Here is a 13601-nt window from a genome sequence, read left to right as displayed (position 1 = left end):
GTGGTGGTCCCCCGCATCGCGTCGCATCCGCGCGGCCATTCGGAGCCCACGAGCAACGCGGGCGCGGGGAGGAGGAGGGGGGGCTTCCCCCGGAACGCGTAGCTTAGCTGGCCCTAACCTAAGCAGGGGCAGGCGGCCTGCCGTCGCCTAGGAACAACGGCCAATCACCCCCACCGTACAACAGAGCGCAAGGCGTGGGCCCGGCGCATCGCGGCCGCACATCGCGCCCCCGCACGAACCTCTGGGCAGGCCGCCAGGGGCAACCGCGGGATTTCGGCGCTAATTCCGCGGCGTAAAAGGGATCCGCCGAGGGTTTAAGGAGCCTTCTCCCCTTCTCCCCTCGGGCTCCGCGCCAGCGCAACACAAAGCCTGAGGAAACAGAAAGCAGAGGAGAGGAAGGGAAAGAGAGGCGGAGGGAGGGAGGGAGGGAAAGCATTCGCGGCGAGGAGCCGGCGAGCAAGAGGGGGCGGGGGAGGGACGGAGCAGGCGCTCCTCCTAGGGTTCCGGGCGCCGGTCGCCGCCGGGTCAAGCGAGGTCAGCGACTCTGCCTTTTCTTTTCGCCGACCCAATTGTACGGCTCCGGGTGGCGGGAAGCCGGGAACGCGACGCGTCCGCGTTTCGCCATTGCTTCGCTGGTCGAGTTCTCGAAGGGGGCGGTCTCCGTGCTGGCCGCTGTGGCGCTGTAGAGAAGTCAGGGAGAGGCGCTGTTTTTTATTTCCGTTCTTTTTTGGTTGTATTGTTCGTGGACTACTATTTTTGGCGAAGGCGGGCGGGTGGGTTCGCCCCTGGTTTCTGGAACCGGGAGCGCGTTTCCGTGCGAGGCGAGCGCTTGATCAGGTGGCGAATTTACAACCCCGTGGCTGTTTTTGCGCCATTTTCTACGATGATTGTGCTCTGCGGCTTCGTCCGGACCCTGTCTCCCTAGGATGGCGACTCTTCGCCGAACGTGTTCTTTTTCCCTGTGTGCTTTCCCTCGGTGGTGTTGGAAACTTCCGGGTGCATCAGATAGGTAGCGTAGTAGTAGATTTTTAATAAAATTAGACAGTTTTGTTAACAATGGTGACTATATGCATAATTTTTTCACAAAGAGCAATAAGTTACTGTTGCGTTGGACTACAAACTGTGTGATAAAGGGCTGTCATTTATTTATTTATTTTGAAATTTCTTTTTACCGGTCGCCTGCATTTTTCAAAAAAATGCACGCGGCTGCTGAACTTACACCGGTGAACTGCGAGGCGTAGCCGAGTGAGGGGACCTCGCTGGAGTTAGTGATTAGATTGGCGGTGGCAGGGGTGTTTGGCGCCGGGCATAGGGGTTGGCTAGGTTGAACCCTTGATCCAGCGATGGTGGTGGCGGTGGCCGCACGACATGATAAGCTGGAGGCAGCGGCACAATGGATGCAGGTTGGATTGAGGAGGCAAGCAGAAGAAGATCTGAGGAGAGAAAAAAGAAGATCCAACGTGTTGAACAGTGGACTGTGGTTTTAAAAACACATCCGCCATAGTTATAGGCAGTTCCCTTTATTTATTCACACTTTGCATGATTTTTTTCTCATGCAGCATGCATATGCTTACACCCCTAAATAACAGAATTTTGTTGTGAATTCAGCACTGAACGGTCACATTTGTTGTTCAGAAAAATGGTCGCAGGGAGTGCCCTGCCGTTAATTGGAGGTACAGGAGATGCGGACTGGCAACCAAGCAAGGACCTGGGTTCATATGACCTTTCGCCAGCAAGTCTTTCAGGAGAGGAGCTGGCATTCGACATGAACAGTGGTGCTATTCATGGAAGCTGGAGGGATGCTGCCCCTGATCGCAGTGGGAGTGCACCTCCTAGCATGGAGGGGTCTTTGGCTGAACTTGGTCACCTCATAGGCAAGCACAGTGGGAACCTTGAGGCCACATTGAGGAACTTGAGCTCTGGAGCTGTCAGTTCAGAGTCGGAGCTATGCTCTGATCCGGCATACTTGAAATATTATGGCTGCAAGGTGAATTTGAACCCAAGGCTTCCTGCACCGCTTGTCTCAAGAGAGAGCAGAAGGTTGATGAACCGGTCTAGCAAAGCTGGAGAATGGAGGCCATTATATGATCACAGCAGCAGTGACAGGTCCTTGACTCATCGTTCTACTCTATCAACGCACAAGGAGGAGCCTGAGGATGACAGTTCATCGAAGTTAGATTCAAGCTCGGCAGAGGATGCTGGATGTCATACTGACCAAAGCACATCTAGCATAGGGTGTCACAGCTCAAAACTTGTAGGCTTAATGCAGGTAAATTGTCCATGTATTAACTCCTTAAGCACTTCTAGGTCTGCTGCGTTTGTTCCATATATAAATTAACCAAGCTTATGATTCCTTATTCCCAAAATACTTCATTCAACATCCATCAAGGTTTTTCTTGAACACCTTGATTAAACTACATGTCATTTTGCATCCATCAAGTATTAAATTCCACCTGCACAATTTTAAGGCATTATGTCTTCACAATGAACAAGAAATGGAGCTTTTGGTGGGCGTAAATATCCAACTCATGATTAACCAGTGTAACAAGATACTAATTCACCTGCAGTTTGCACCATCCTTTTCCAATCTTGAGTTAGAACTGTAGCAGCTGGGCTTTTCGGTAAAAGCATAACTAAATATCCTAAGTTCCCTAAAAAAATACATATCTTATGTCATATTTAAGATTTCAAACTTCGGCCTTGTTTTGAAATAGCAACTGTAGATCCAAAATGCTTAACATGATTGATGTTTTTCTGTTACCTATCTGCCAAAAAAAACTTATTTATGATTCGCAAAAGATGTTGGAAGTGGAAGTTCTTAGTAGTTACTTGTAAATCATGTTCTATAATCATGGTTAAGGGCTTGTTTTTTTTCTAATTAATGAGAAACTTAGTGTGCGGGCGCACACTTGTTTGATGATTGACAGTGTATGTATTGTTGATTGACACTTTGGATACCTCATTTTAAACTAGTACTGATGGTTTGCTTATTATTTAGGAAAACTTTCCTCGCAGCACTGATTTGTACAATAATTCTTCTGGTCCTTCAAATACCAATTCTGGTGATGAAGAATCTGTCTGTTGCATCAGCTCATCAATGAATTCTCCACATGCTATTGTCAAGTCATCAGATTTGAATGGATTTCCAATAGATACCCCTCAACGGCCATGTGGACCTATTGGGAGTCCAGTGAGAAATACACTTAGTAGCAACAGTCTCGCAGCTTCATCTCCTTCGACTTCATCCAGTTCTGTGAATAATATCATGGGCGCTTCTCAGCAGGGAAATCCGAGTACTGAAATTAAGTCTGGTGGTGCAGTGCGTGCCATACTTAATGGTGTGGACTCCAGTATGAAAAACCTGAATATTAATCTGGATACCCAGGGTAGTGCACATGTTAGGCAACAGCGGCAGAACAATGTCTTATTGCAGAATAGCTCATCACACTGTGATCGTACTCAAATGATTCCCCAAGGCATCAATCTTCCTCAAGTTCCGTTTGTGAATAACTTCTCTCATGCTCATATGAATCTATATTCTGGTGACATTCAGTTGATGTCCCAGCATGGAATGCCAACGCCTTTTTATACACAGAGTCCGTATTATCAGAATTCACAGTTACCTGGTGTCTTGATGCCCCCATATGGAATTGATGGCCATGGATTGCCTAGTTCATTCTTGCCACCTTTTATGACTAACTTTGCTCCTCAGCTTCCTGTCATGACACCTTTTGATACTCCTCTTACTCCGACCTTTAGTGGTAGACTAGCTGGTTTTCCTTCAACAGGAAATATTGCTGTAGGAGCTGAATTTTCGAACCCATTTAAGATTTATGAGCAACCTGGGGTGACTATGCCACCATCTGTACCTGATCTTAGCCTCATTCATTATTTCCAGCAACCATCTATGTATCACTATGGTCTTGGAAATCCATATGATACGGTGAGGCCAAGTAGTAATTTTGTAGGTAACTTTACTGCTCCTTTTGGTTCAGAAAAAGTTGTGCCAGGAATCATGCACCAGTCAGGACAGAAAGTTCAGTTTCCAAATACTGGAGCTTGTAGCTCCTCTACAACCAGAAAACAAGGAAGTTATGTTGGAAATCATCCAGGCACCTCACCTTACATCAGTACACCAATGCCATATCCTACAACTCCGGTGTCTCATGGCCAACCTTCATCAGGAACATATCCTTGTGACAGGAGAAATGGTGTACCGGGATTCCAGTCCCCATCAAAAACTATGGGCATTAGTCATGGGATTCAAGGGCAGCGAGAGGGGGAGAAATCAGATCCCAGTCCACACTGTTCTGTTGGTGAAGTTAGGTCCAACAAAGCCCACATGGTTGAGTTATCTGACATCAAAGGCCATATAGCGGAATACAGGTTAGTTGTGGAGTTAATTGTCTATTTTGTTGTCCGCCAGATGTGTATAATCAAATGAAAAGTTTTGAGGCTTTAATTGCTTGTATGTTCTTGATCACAGCTCTGACCAAAATGGCAGTCGATTCATTCAGCAGAAGCTGGAGAATGGCAGCACTGAAGACAAGGCCTTAGTGTTTGCTGAAATCCTTCCTCATGCTTCATCGTTGATGACTGATGTATTTGGAAATTATGTGATCCAAAAGGTATGCTACTCTTTTTGTATACATTATTTCTGGTAAATTGTTTATGCAAGGCATGACACATTAACACTTGCATGATTTTTCTGTAAGGCATATTACACACCTGTACCTTGTTACCAGCAGTAATTGTGAATTGTTTATTCCTTGCAGATGTTTGAACATGGGGACTGTAAGCAGAGAAGAGACCTTGCCAAAAAGCTTGCTGGTCATGTGTTAACTTTGAGCCTTCAGATATATGGTTGCCGAGTATTTCAGAAGGTAATTTCACTGCTTTTGCGGGAATATATATTTATTGCAGCATAACGACATATACATATCCAATTATCTATTGATGAATCATGTCACCCCAACATGTTGTTGAATACTAGCATATTAGCACGGCTTGTTAGATTGTTTCTCCCATTTATGTTGAGAAAACTTTGTGCAGTAAGTGATCTTCATCAAGTCATACGACTATTTTAACTTGAATATCATATGCCACGTTTTCGTATTGTGCATGGTAATCAGGATGCAATTTTTGTTCCTGGCTGGCTAGTTATTAGTTGATCAGTATATGTTGAAGGTGAAACACGATCAAACTTTATTAAGGAACAAAAGTTCGTGATGCCATGTGCTTGTTGATAACTGGCGTGGATGTTAGCTAACGTCCTACAAAACTCACTCTGCTTTGGATCATTTGATTTTTTTAACGGATATAGTGAAACTTCTCTTCCAAGAAAGATGAAGAATAAATAAGGTGAGAAATCATCCCTGAACTGAGTGTGATTACAGATAAAACCCGTAGAGCTATAAGGCTGGGGACTGCATGCCAAATTTGTAGAATTATCTTAGATTTTATCAGTAGCCAATGCCGGGTTGTATGTTTTTGTGTTGTATCATCGCTGAGTTGAGTAATTACAGATAAAAACCGTAGAGCTAAAAAGCTGAGGGCCACAAGCCAAACATTTGTAGAGGTATCTTAGATTTTATCAGTAGCCAATGCCTGGTTGTATGTTCTTGTGTTGTATCATTTCTCATGAATTAGTGTCAGTCCTTAATATTATGCTCTCACTGTTGGATTTTTGTTTGCCTTCTTTACTGTTAATATCGCAGGCCCTTGAAGCAATTGAGCTTGATCAAAAAATAGAACTTGTTCGTGAGCTTGATGGACATGTTCTAGAATGTGTTCGCGACCAAAATGGGAATCATGTTATACAGAAGTGTGTTGAGTGTGTCCCTGTGGAGCATATTGGCTTTGTGGTGTCGGCTTTTCAGGGACAAGTTGCCACCCTAGCCATGCATCCATATGGTTGTCGTGTTATTCAGGTAAATTGATAATGGTAGTTTGTATTATTCTTGCATCATTTGTGTGTGTTCAACTTCTTTTGTCCATTTGGCAGAGAATCCTCGAGCATTGCAGCAATGGTTCAGATGGTTTAATAGATGAAATCTTGCAGTCCACTTGCATCCTGGCACAAGATCAGTATGGAAATTATGTCACACAGGTGAATTTTCTTTGCAGTCTATACTGTAATCTCGTTTACACAGATGTCTGGACAGAAAATAATTCAATGGAGGATATGGTCTAGCTGACGAACTTAGATATTTGGTCCTTTTCTGATCCCATTGTATTTGGTAGTTGTGTGTTAATCTACGCAAAGATTTGTTCCCACGTGAGGTCGTGAGCCTGTATAATCACTGATGTTGAGTCCAGCAAACATACAGTACATATTACTTCTGTTATAACACTGCTCTTTTGCAGCATGTTTTGGAGAAAGGAAAAGCGCATGAAAGGAGCCAAATCATCAGTAAATTGGCTAGGCAGGTCGTGTCCATGAGCCAAAACAAATTTGCATCTAATGTCATAGAGAAGTGTTTCCAACATGGGGATGTAGCAGAGCGGGATCTTTTGATCAAGAAGATTCTGGAACAGACTGAGGGAAATAATTATTTGCTGGTACGTACGATGAATGTTGGCTTTCTATGTTTTCATGGTTAAATAGCTGACATCTAGTTTGGTCAAAACTTGGCAAATGCCTAAACTCCGGGTAAAAGAGCAAGCAGACACCTTCCATGTAAAAACATCAACAGGCAGTATGAGTTCAAGAATCTAGACATAAAACATAAATTAGTGATTCATAGGAAAATAAGAAATGGTTCTCTTGATCTCTTCAGATACTGTGTGGCCATACTCTTGACTGTCACTGCTTGGCAGTAGTATCAGTAATTCTGTTCCCTTCTGTTCTAACAAAGAAGTAATCATGTTCACTTGTATGCTGATTTTTATGTTTAAGTAGTTATAGGCTACAGTTTTGCTCATTCAATTTAATCCAGGATTGACATGCAATGTCATGATGCTTGTTTGTAGGTGATGATGAAGGACCAGTTTGCTAATTATGTGGTTCAGAAGATACTTGAAACATGCAATGGACAACAGAGGGATGCTCTTGTCAGTCGTATGAAGGGTCACTTGCAAGCGCTGAGGAAGTACACCTACGGCAAGCATATCGCCAGCCGAATCGAGCAGTTCTCTGGTGATGGTACGTTCCTCTGTCAACTCTTGTCAACCATACTGCCATGAAACGATTTCTTGTATGCCACTGGAAATTCTGGCACCGTCTCGTGGGCAATGCAACGGGTGTTGCTTGTGTCGAGCTTTCTCTTGGCCTGTGTTTCTAGCTGCATTTAACTTGTTTGCTGCGCCCGACATTTTCAGGTGCTGCGCCGCCGGGCTCCCAGAAGAAAGCCTGAACCGAAGACTACCCGGATCCTTCACGGAAAGAGTGCCGGCCACCCCAGGTCGACCCTGTCAGTGGAGAATGCGGGAAAAAAAGGGGCGGCAATGGTGCTTTTCAGCAGTCTGAACATAACTGACTCCAGATCGTACAGATAGTCTTTGTCGCCCGTGTCTGGGTGTAGTTATGCTAGGATGATTGAGTGATGGTGATCGTGTCGTGTGGCTGCTCATAGAGATTTTCCAGAATGGTGGTGTGGTAGAGTATACATGTCTAGACCTGCTTGGTGATGTGATTTGCTGACCCTGCGTTTCCCAGCGTTTGCTCTGTTTTTCTCTTTTCCAGTTATTGCGCTGTAGGTTTACCTTCGCTGATCCTATTCTCCTTTGTGCGCCAAGCACCTCCCTGCGTGCAGGTGTGAGGCATGTGACCAGGAGCCACCTGGCGTCTGAAAGGACGGAGGTGCTAAGGCTGTCAAAGTAGGTAAAAAATCCTCTTGTTTTCCTCCCCTAACCCTAGACGATTAGGGCAAACTCTAGGCTTCACTGACAAGCTCATGGATTCATCTCCCCTCTGCCTACCGCTTCGGTGGCTGGTGGCAGGGAGGAGGATCCCAATGCCTTCACTCCAGTGCCTCTGTGGCTGGTGGCAAGGAGGGGGGTTCTGGTGTGCCTACCGCTTCGGTGGCTGGTGACAGGGAGGAGGATCCCAATGCCTTCACTCCAGTGCCTCTATGGCTGGTGGCAAGGAGGGGGGTTCTGGTGTGCCTACCGCTTCGGTGGCTGGTGACAGGGAGGAGGATCCCAATGCCTTCACTCCAGTGCCTCTGTGGCTGGTGGCAAGGAGGGGGGTTCTGGTGTGCCTACCGCTTCGGTGGCTGGTGACAAGGAGGAGGATCCCAATGCCTTCACTCCAGTGCCTCTGTGGCTGGTGGCAAGGAGGGGGGTTCTGGTGTGCCTACCGCTTCGGTGGCCGGTGACAGGGAGGAGGATCCCAATGCCTTCACTCCAGTGCCTCTGTTGCTGGTGGCAAGGAGGGGGGTTCTGGTGCCTCCTTTGCTTCGGTTAGCATATTAGGTTAGGGTTTTTTAGTCCTCGCAGGTGCGGCGCTGTGGATGACGGCGCTTCTTTGAATTTGTCTTCTGGGCTCCGATCCTTCTTGAGTTCGTCTGTTTGGACATAGTCGACGCGTAGATTTTGCCATCTCCTTGGGAGGATGAGGTTAGGGTTTCTCGCATGTGATGAGATCTTAGATCTATGAAGGGTTCAATGGCGACGACTGCCATTGACAAGCTAAGCCGGCTCTGGTATGGGAGCGACGACAACGGCACATTTTTGGTCACAATAGTGGTCCTTTTGGGGTCTCAAATTTTGGTATAATTTTTATTATGACTAAGATGCTTTGTACTTGCAGTGAACTCCTACAGGAAAACACAATTTACAGTTAGACAACTAATTAAATTAAACAAGAAGATAAGCGCCTATGCAGAGTCGTTGAATCATTTTTATTATGCAATAAGCACCACAATCTGATCTAAGCACCTACGCATTAGGAGGGGCCTTACGCTGCCGGCTGACAAAAGAATACAAGGAGTAGAATACTGACGGCTCACGCCAGAATACAAGGCAGAATACTGACGAGGATGATGGAGAAATGGAGCACACAGAAACATGCCCTCGTTTTCAATCTGTAATCAACCATCCTGAAAGTGGTTGACGAATAGTACCATGCGCAACCATGCATCCCAAATTAGCGAAGGAGCAGCAAACACAAATGCTTCCACTCATCATCGGCCAGACAGCAATCGCACCGGCGCGTCCCTCCTAATCTAACCGTTCGGCACAGGCAGAGGTGGGGGATTCGAAAACTGGGAAAGGATCAGAACCCCCACACAACATTATTCCACCACAGCAACGCCTAGCACTGTCTGTTTGTTCAGTAACTCATCATCCTCGGCCCAGTCGCCTAAGGGCTGTTTCGTCGTCGTCGGCTAGTCGAGGTGCTTGTCCTTCTCGCCCAGGAGGATGTCCTTCCACGCCTCGTAGAACATCCAGGTGATGCCCGAATTCGGCATCACCTTGAGGCAGCTCGCCCCCCACCCGCGGTAGATCCCCAGGAGGCCCTCCTCCCGGATCACTTCTGACAGGGCCGCCACCATGTTGGGCGGGCACTTCCCCTGCAGGGCGCCTACCATGAGCCGCTTCCTCGCCACCTCCAGGGGGAAGCTGATCGTGCTCGCCGTCAGACCTGCATGCAGAAACGACGAGGAAAATGTGATGCCTGTTTACTACCCTCGAGTTCCAAGTAGTTGTTTGGGCAGCAACTGAAATTCCGCTTCTTATGTAGATTCATAGTGAATTTTAAGATATTTCAATTGGTAACTGAATGAAGCTAGTTGCAGGCAGTGCTGAATCCTTTACCTGTCAGAGCTCCGATAATTAGTAGCTCAGGACGGCTCAAGGATTTCTTCTTATGTAGGCGGCAGTATGAGGTCTTGATTGTGTCGTACATAAAGTAGTAGCATGTGCTGTAAGGAAGCATGCCAATTAGTGTCGGGCAGAGGCCAGAATAGAGACCTCTGATACCTTCAGTTCGATATATCTTGCTGAAGGCAATGCTAATGCTAGGATAAGTCACTCGATCCACGGTCAGGCGATCCTGCCATAGAACATAAACAATATGATACACAAGTAGAGTGTGATGGAACAACTTAATATATGGCTGGAAAAATAGTTTTAAGTTTTCGCTTCAACATTGAATCAGTTCAGCAATTACCTTAATTACTTCAAGAGGATGGCACATCAATGTACCAGCAATTCCAGCAGCCGCACCAGCAATAGCAACTGGAGATAACAAGTGGAGTGGAATATCGATTTTCATATTACCAAGCTGTATCTTTGGGCATCCATCCTCTTTCCATTTCTCTTGTGCTGACTTCATGCCCCTTTTGACATACTCAAATGTTCCAAGCTCAATTGCTTGAGTGGGAATAATGCGGATCATGTTGATTGTATTGCCCACCCAAAGCCCTCTCCACCCATTATGTTCCATGATCTCCACAAAACTGCCAGCGATATGTCTGGATCCTACGCCTACAACCATTCTTGTCCTGAAATAAATGAATACCATGATATTATGCGACCATTCCTTCATTTTGATCTATACATAACATTATATGACTATAGAACTCCATTAAGATATGTGAGCAAATTAGCATTCAACTTCAGCATATAATGTCATACTCATATTTCAACTCTCAACTTTCAACACCCAAAAACTCAGCTGAAATAAATTTTCACAAATATCTCAGAAAGGCAGGCATAGGATACTACCAAGAATACCGCATCTATAACATTTAGAGACTAATTTGGATATGCACTGCATAAAGTAACATGTTTATACATGAGAATGTGATTATTATGTTCTTGCAAGTAGAAGGTCTACACTTTTAGATTAAATGGAGGCTGAGAGTTAGAGTAATACAGTGAGAAATTGTGTAGAAAAACATAAGTTTGAAGTCCAATAGCCAACTCAGCAGCCTTGTAGTTTTGTAGCATATCAGTAAGACGGTGTCCTGGAACTTAACTTGTCTGCAAAGGTTGTTTTGAGTTTAGAGATTTAGTACTCAGTTTCCAGTCAACTTTCTCAAACTGGTTACTGGATCAACTATAGTTCACGACACCCAAGTTCTTTAGTGAAGAACTTGAAAAGAAAGAGAACACACGAGTGTAAAAGAAATATCATGCTAAGGCCAGTTAGCTGGAGCACTGATTTCTGGCATCACATCTGAACTCCCAAGTGTGTGCATCAGCCCCAGATCAGAAAGTAAGCTAAAAACCAAGCTTACACCATCAAGGATCAGCACGTTAGGTGTAAAAATCACACCGGAGTACCAGACTTCATGATGAGTAAATAAATGAAACTGCGCGAGTAAAGACGGTAAGATGGTTACCTGATAGTCTCAAGGGGAGCAAGAACAGCTTTGGACATAGCACCAGCTAACGCCCCACTGGCAAATTCTCTAATCTCTCTACTTCTAAAAAATGTCTGCAGTGGATTGGAAAAAAGAACATGTCAAGACAATCACTCACAAATCCATGTCCAGTTACACATTTCAGTTTGGTAGTTGGAACAACTAATTGCAAATATTACATGTGCACGCCTCCAGATACATAAATTTATACCACGGAAAATTACAAGTGCCGAAGGGTAAATGTTGTTCCATATGTTTGCCTTTGTTCAAACCCAGAGAATATTCCTAACACAACCAAAAATCTTTTCTCAAGTTACCTAAGCGTATAAAACTAGTTGACTCATTCTAATGTTAAAATAAAATGGCAATTTGAAATGATAGTGCGCGAGGCTTTCATATTCTCTTCCGCCTTTTGAACCTAGCTCATTCTTTCCTCTTGCAGATTCTCATTCTCCACAGCAAAAGGTGTAAGAAGGGGCAAATGGTCTCAGCTTTTAAGTTCTGAATATTATTTCCCAATTGTAGCCTATCCCGGGCCTACAAATTAGTACCAAAAGTCATGCAGTAATTTGTATTGATACTTACTCCATTCGGCCGACAGGATTCATGCGCATTGATTGGTCTAATAAGCATGGTCCTAACAATAGTAACACGCATCCACAGAAAAGGAACGAAAAGGCGCAAAGAAAAGTAAGCTAAAAAAAGGTTTTGTTCATGCACGAGTCAAACGAAAAGATGAATAATGACAAATACTGAGATTAGACATGTTTCCTGGGTGCACTGGTGGGATAGGAAACAAACAACTCTGAAACGAATCTGCAAATTGTATTAAACGGAGAAGCAGATTCAGCAGCTACTTTGGACGTCAGGGCAGAATATCCCCCTGTAAAATATCCTCAGCAGATATTTTCGCACAGTTCATGCGCTCCGCTCTGCGCCAAACAGGTCAGAATTCAAACAAGATTTGGTATCGCTGCGTCTACGGCCCTAACTAAACCGAAGCAAGCGAGCGCATCCGTCCAGTGGGGGGGAACCATTCGCCATCCGCCCGTTTAAGCAGATGGGAACATCCAGCAGGCTACGAACAGCAGCGGCAGCCTAATAGACTCTCGGATGGGAGGGGCATGCTTACCCTGAAGGCCTCCCCGACGTCCGGCAGCCCGGCGCCGATGACCTTGGCGGCGTCGAGGCCGTCGTCCTTGGGCAGCGCCATGACGAGGAGCTCCTTGTATCCGCCGCCGCTGGAGGCGGCCCCCTTGGCCCCGACCCCCACCCCGACCCCGGCGCCGGCGAAGCCGACGCTGGCGAGGGACAGGTTCCCGGCGCCGCCGCTCCCGCTGGGCGCGTCCTGGAAGCCCATGGCGATGGCGGCGCGTCCGGAAGCGAGGGGGGGTGGGAGGTCGATAATATCCCGGAGGGGAGGGGGGCGGCCGCAAAAAGGTGTCCGCTCGGCGCTCGCGGGGCCCGGGGGCGCGGCGCGGTGTCTGAAATATGGGGGCGCGCGCCCCGCGTCAGTTTTCGTTCTCGGTTGTGTCTTCGGGGTCTTCGTCGGCACCGAGCAGAAAGTGGCGGCTAGGAGGCAGGCAGGCAGGAGGGAATCGGGCTCCAGCGATAGGGACGTAGGGTTTGGGGATGGCCATTGGTTTGCTTGCTGGGCCGCCAAAAAGGAGAGGACTGCTGGAGGAACCCAGGCCCTCTTTAAACTGTATACTCCTATATATTTTCTCAAAAAATAAATCAAACTGTGTATATAGGTTTCTTGGGAGAAATAATCTAAGGACTGCCTTTTTCTAGGGAAAAATTCTAAGGATTGCCTTTTTTGTTCTGAAAATTACTCAAAGGTTTTTTTTCAAAAGGGAAACTTTCATCAATCAAGCAGAGCCATTAGGCCAACTCTACCGCACGACCCTAAATCTATACCCATTTTATCCGGATTTTGTCCGTATGGGGTAGAAATAAGGAGAACAAACGGCGGACAGAGGCCGCACAAACTCGCTGCTCGCAGTGCTACTACCCCATTTTCACCCCATACGTTGTGGTCGTGGGTGCACATGGTGGGCCAGGTACAGAAAAGGAGAGAGTGACATGTGGGGTCGAGACGGACACAGGCGGACGACGAGGACGCAAAGGCGTCCGCTTTCTGTCCGCTTTGGCCCCAAACCTAGAGCAACTTTGGTCTGAAAATGGGGTAAAAGCGGACATGGGCCGGACAAAACGTCCGTATGCTCTCATGCGTTGGATCGTTTGATTTGTCCGTTTTACCTCAAACGGACACAAACAGATCATTTG

At 46.3% G+C, this 13601-nt stretch overlaps 2 protein-coding genes across 3 annotated transcripts; one reads left to right on the top strand and one right to left on the bottom strand.

Moving 5' to 3' along the window:
* Positions 1–344: 344 nt before the first annotated feature.
* Positions 345–7644, top strand: LOC123104231 (pumilio homolog 5). Of its 2 annotated transcripts, none has more exons than XM_044525997.1 (10): positions 345–534; positions 1636–2269; positions 2999–4386; positions 4487–4628; positions 4776–4883; positions 5718–5930; positions 6005–6109; positions 6367–6561; positions 6973–7144; positions 7321–7644. In XM_044525997.1, the coding sequence occupies exons 2-10, from the start codon at positions 1640–1642 to the stop codon at positions 7353–7355; spliced, it is 2988 nt and encodes a 995-aa protein (XP_044381932.1). In that variant the 5' UTR covers positions 345–534; positions 1636–1639; the 3' UTR covers positions 7356–7644. The 2 variants fall into 2 exon arrangements, with proteins under 2 accessions (XP_044381932.1, XP_044381931.1); XM_044525996.1 differs by lacking the exon at positions 345–534 and adding an exon at positions 912–1009.
* Positions 7645–8985: 1341 nt separating this feature from the next.
* LOC123104230 (probable mitochondrial adenine nucleotide transporter BTL1) lies at positions 8986–12820 on the bottom strand. Its single transcript, XM_044525995.1, has 5 exons — positions 12445–12820; positions 11292–11386; positions 10115–10448; positions 9760–9997; positions 8986–9586 (listed from the first exon to the last, which is right to left on the bottom strand). The coding sequence occupies exons 1-5, from the start codon at positions 12670–12672 to the stop codon at positions 9330–9332; spliced, it is 1152 nt and encodes a 383-aa protein (XP_044381930.1). The 5' UTR covers positions 12673–12820; the 3' UTR covers positions 8986–9329.
* Between the last annotated feature and the right edge of the window lie 781 nt (positions 12821–13601).

The sequence above is a fragment of the Triticum aestivum genome, chromosome 5A (assembly GCF_018294505.1).
Source record: "Triticum aestivum cultivar Chinese Spring chromosome 5A, IWGSC CS RefSeq v2.1, whole genome shotgun sequence".
Classification (NCBI taxonomy): domain Eukaryota; kingdom Viridiplantae; phylum Streptophyta; class Magnoliopsida; order Poales; family Poaceae; genus Triticum; species Triticum aestivum.
Note: the sequence above shows the minus strand (reverse complement) of the source record. Positions and strands in the feature narration are given on the sequence as shown.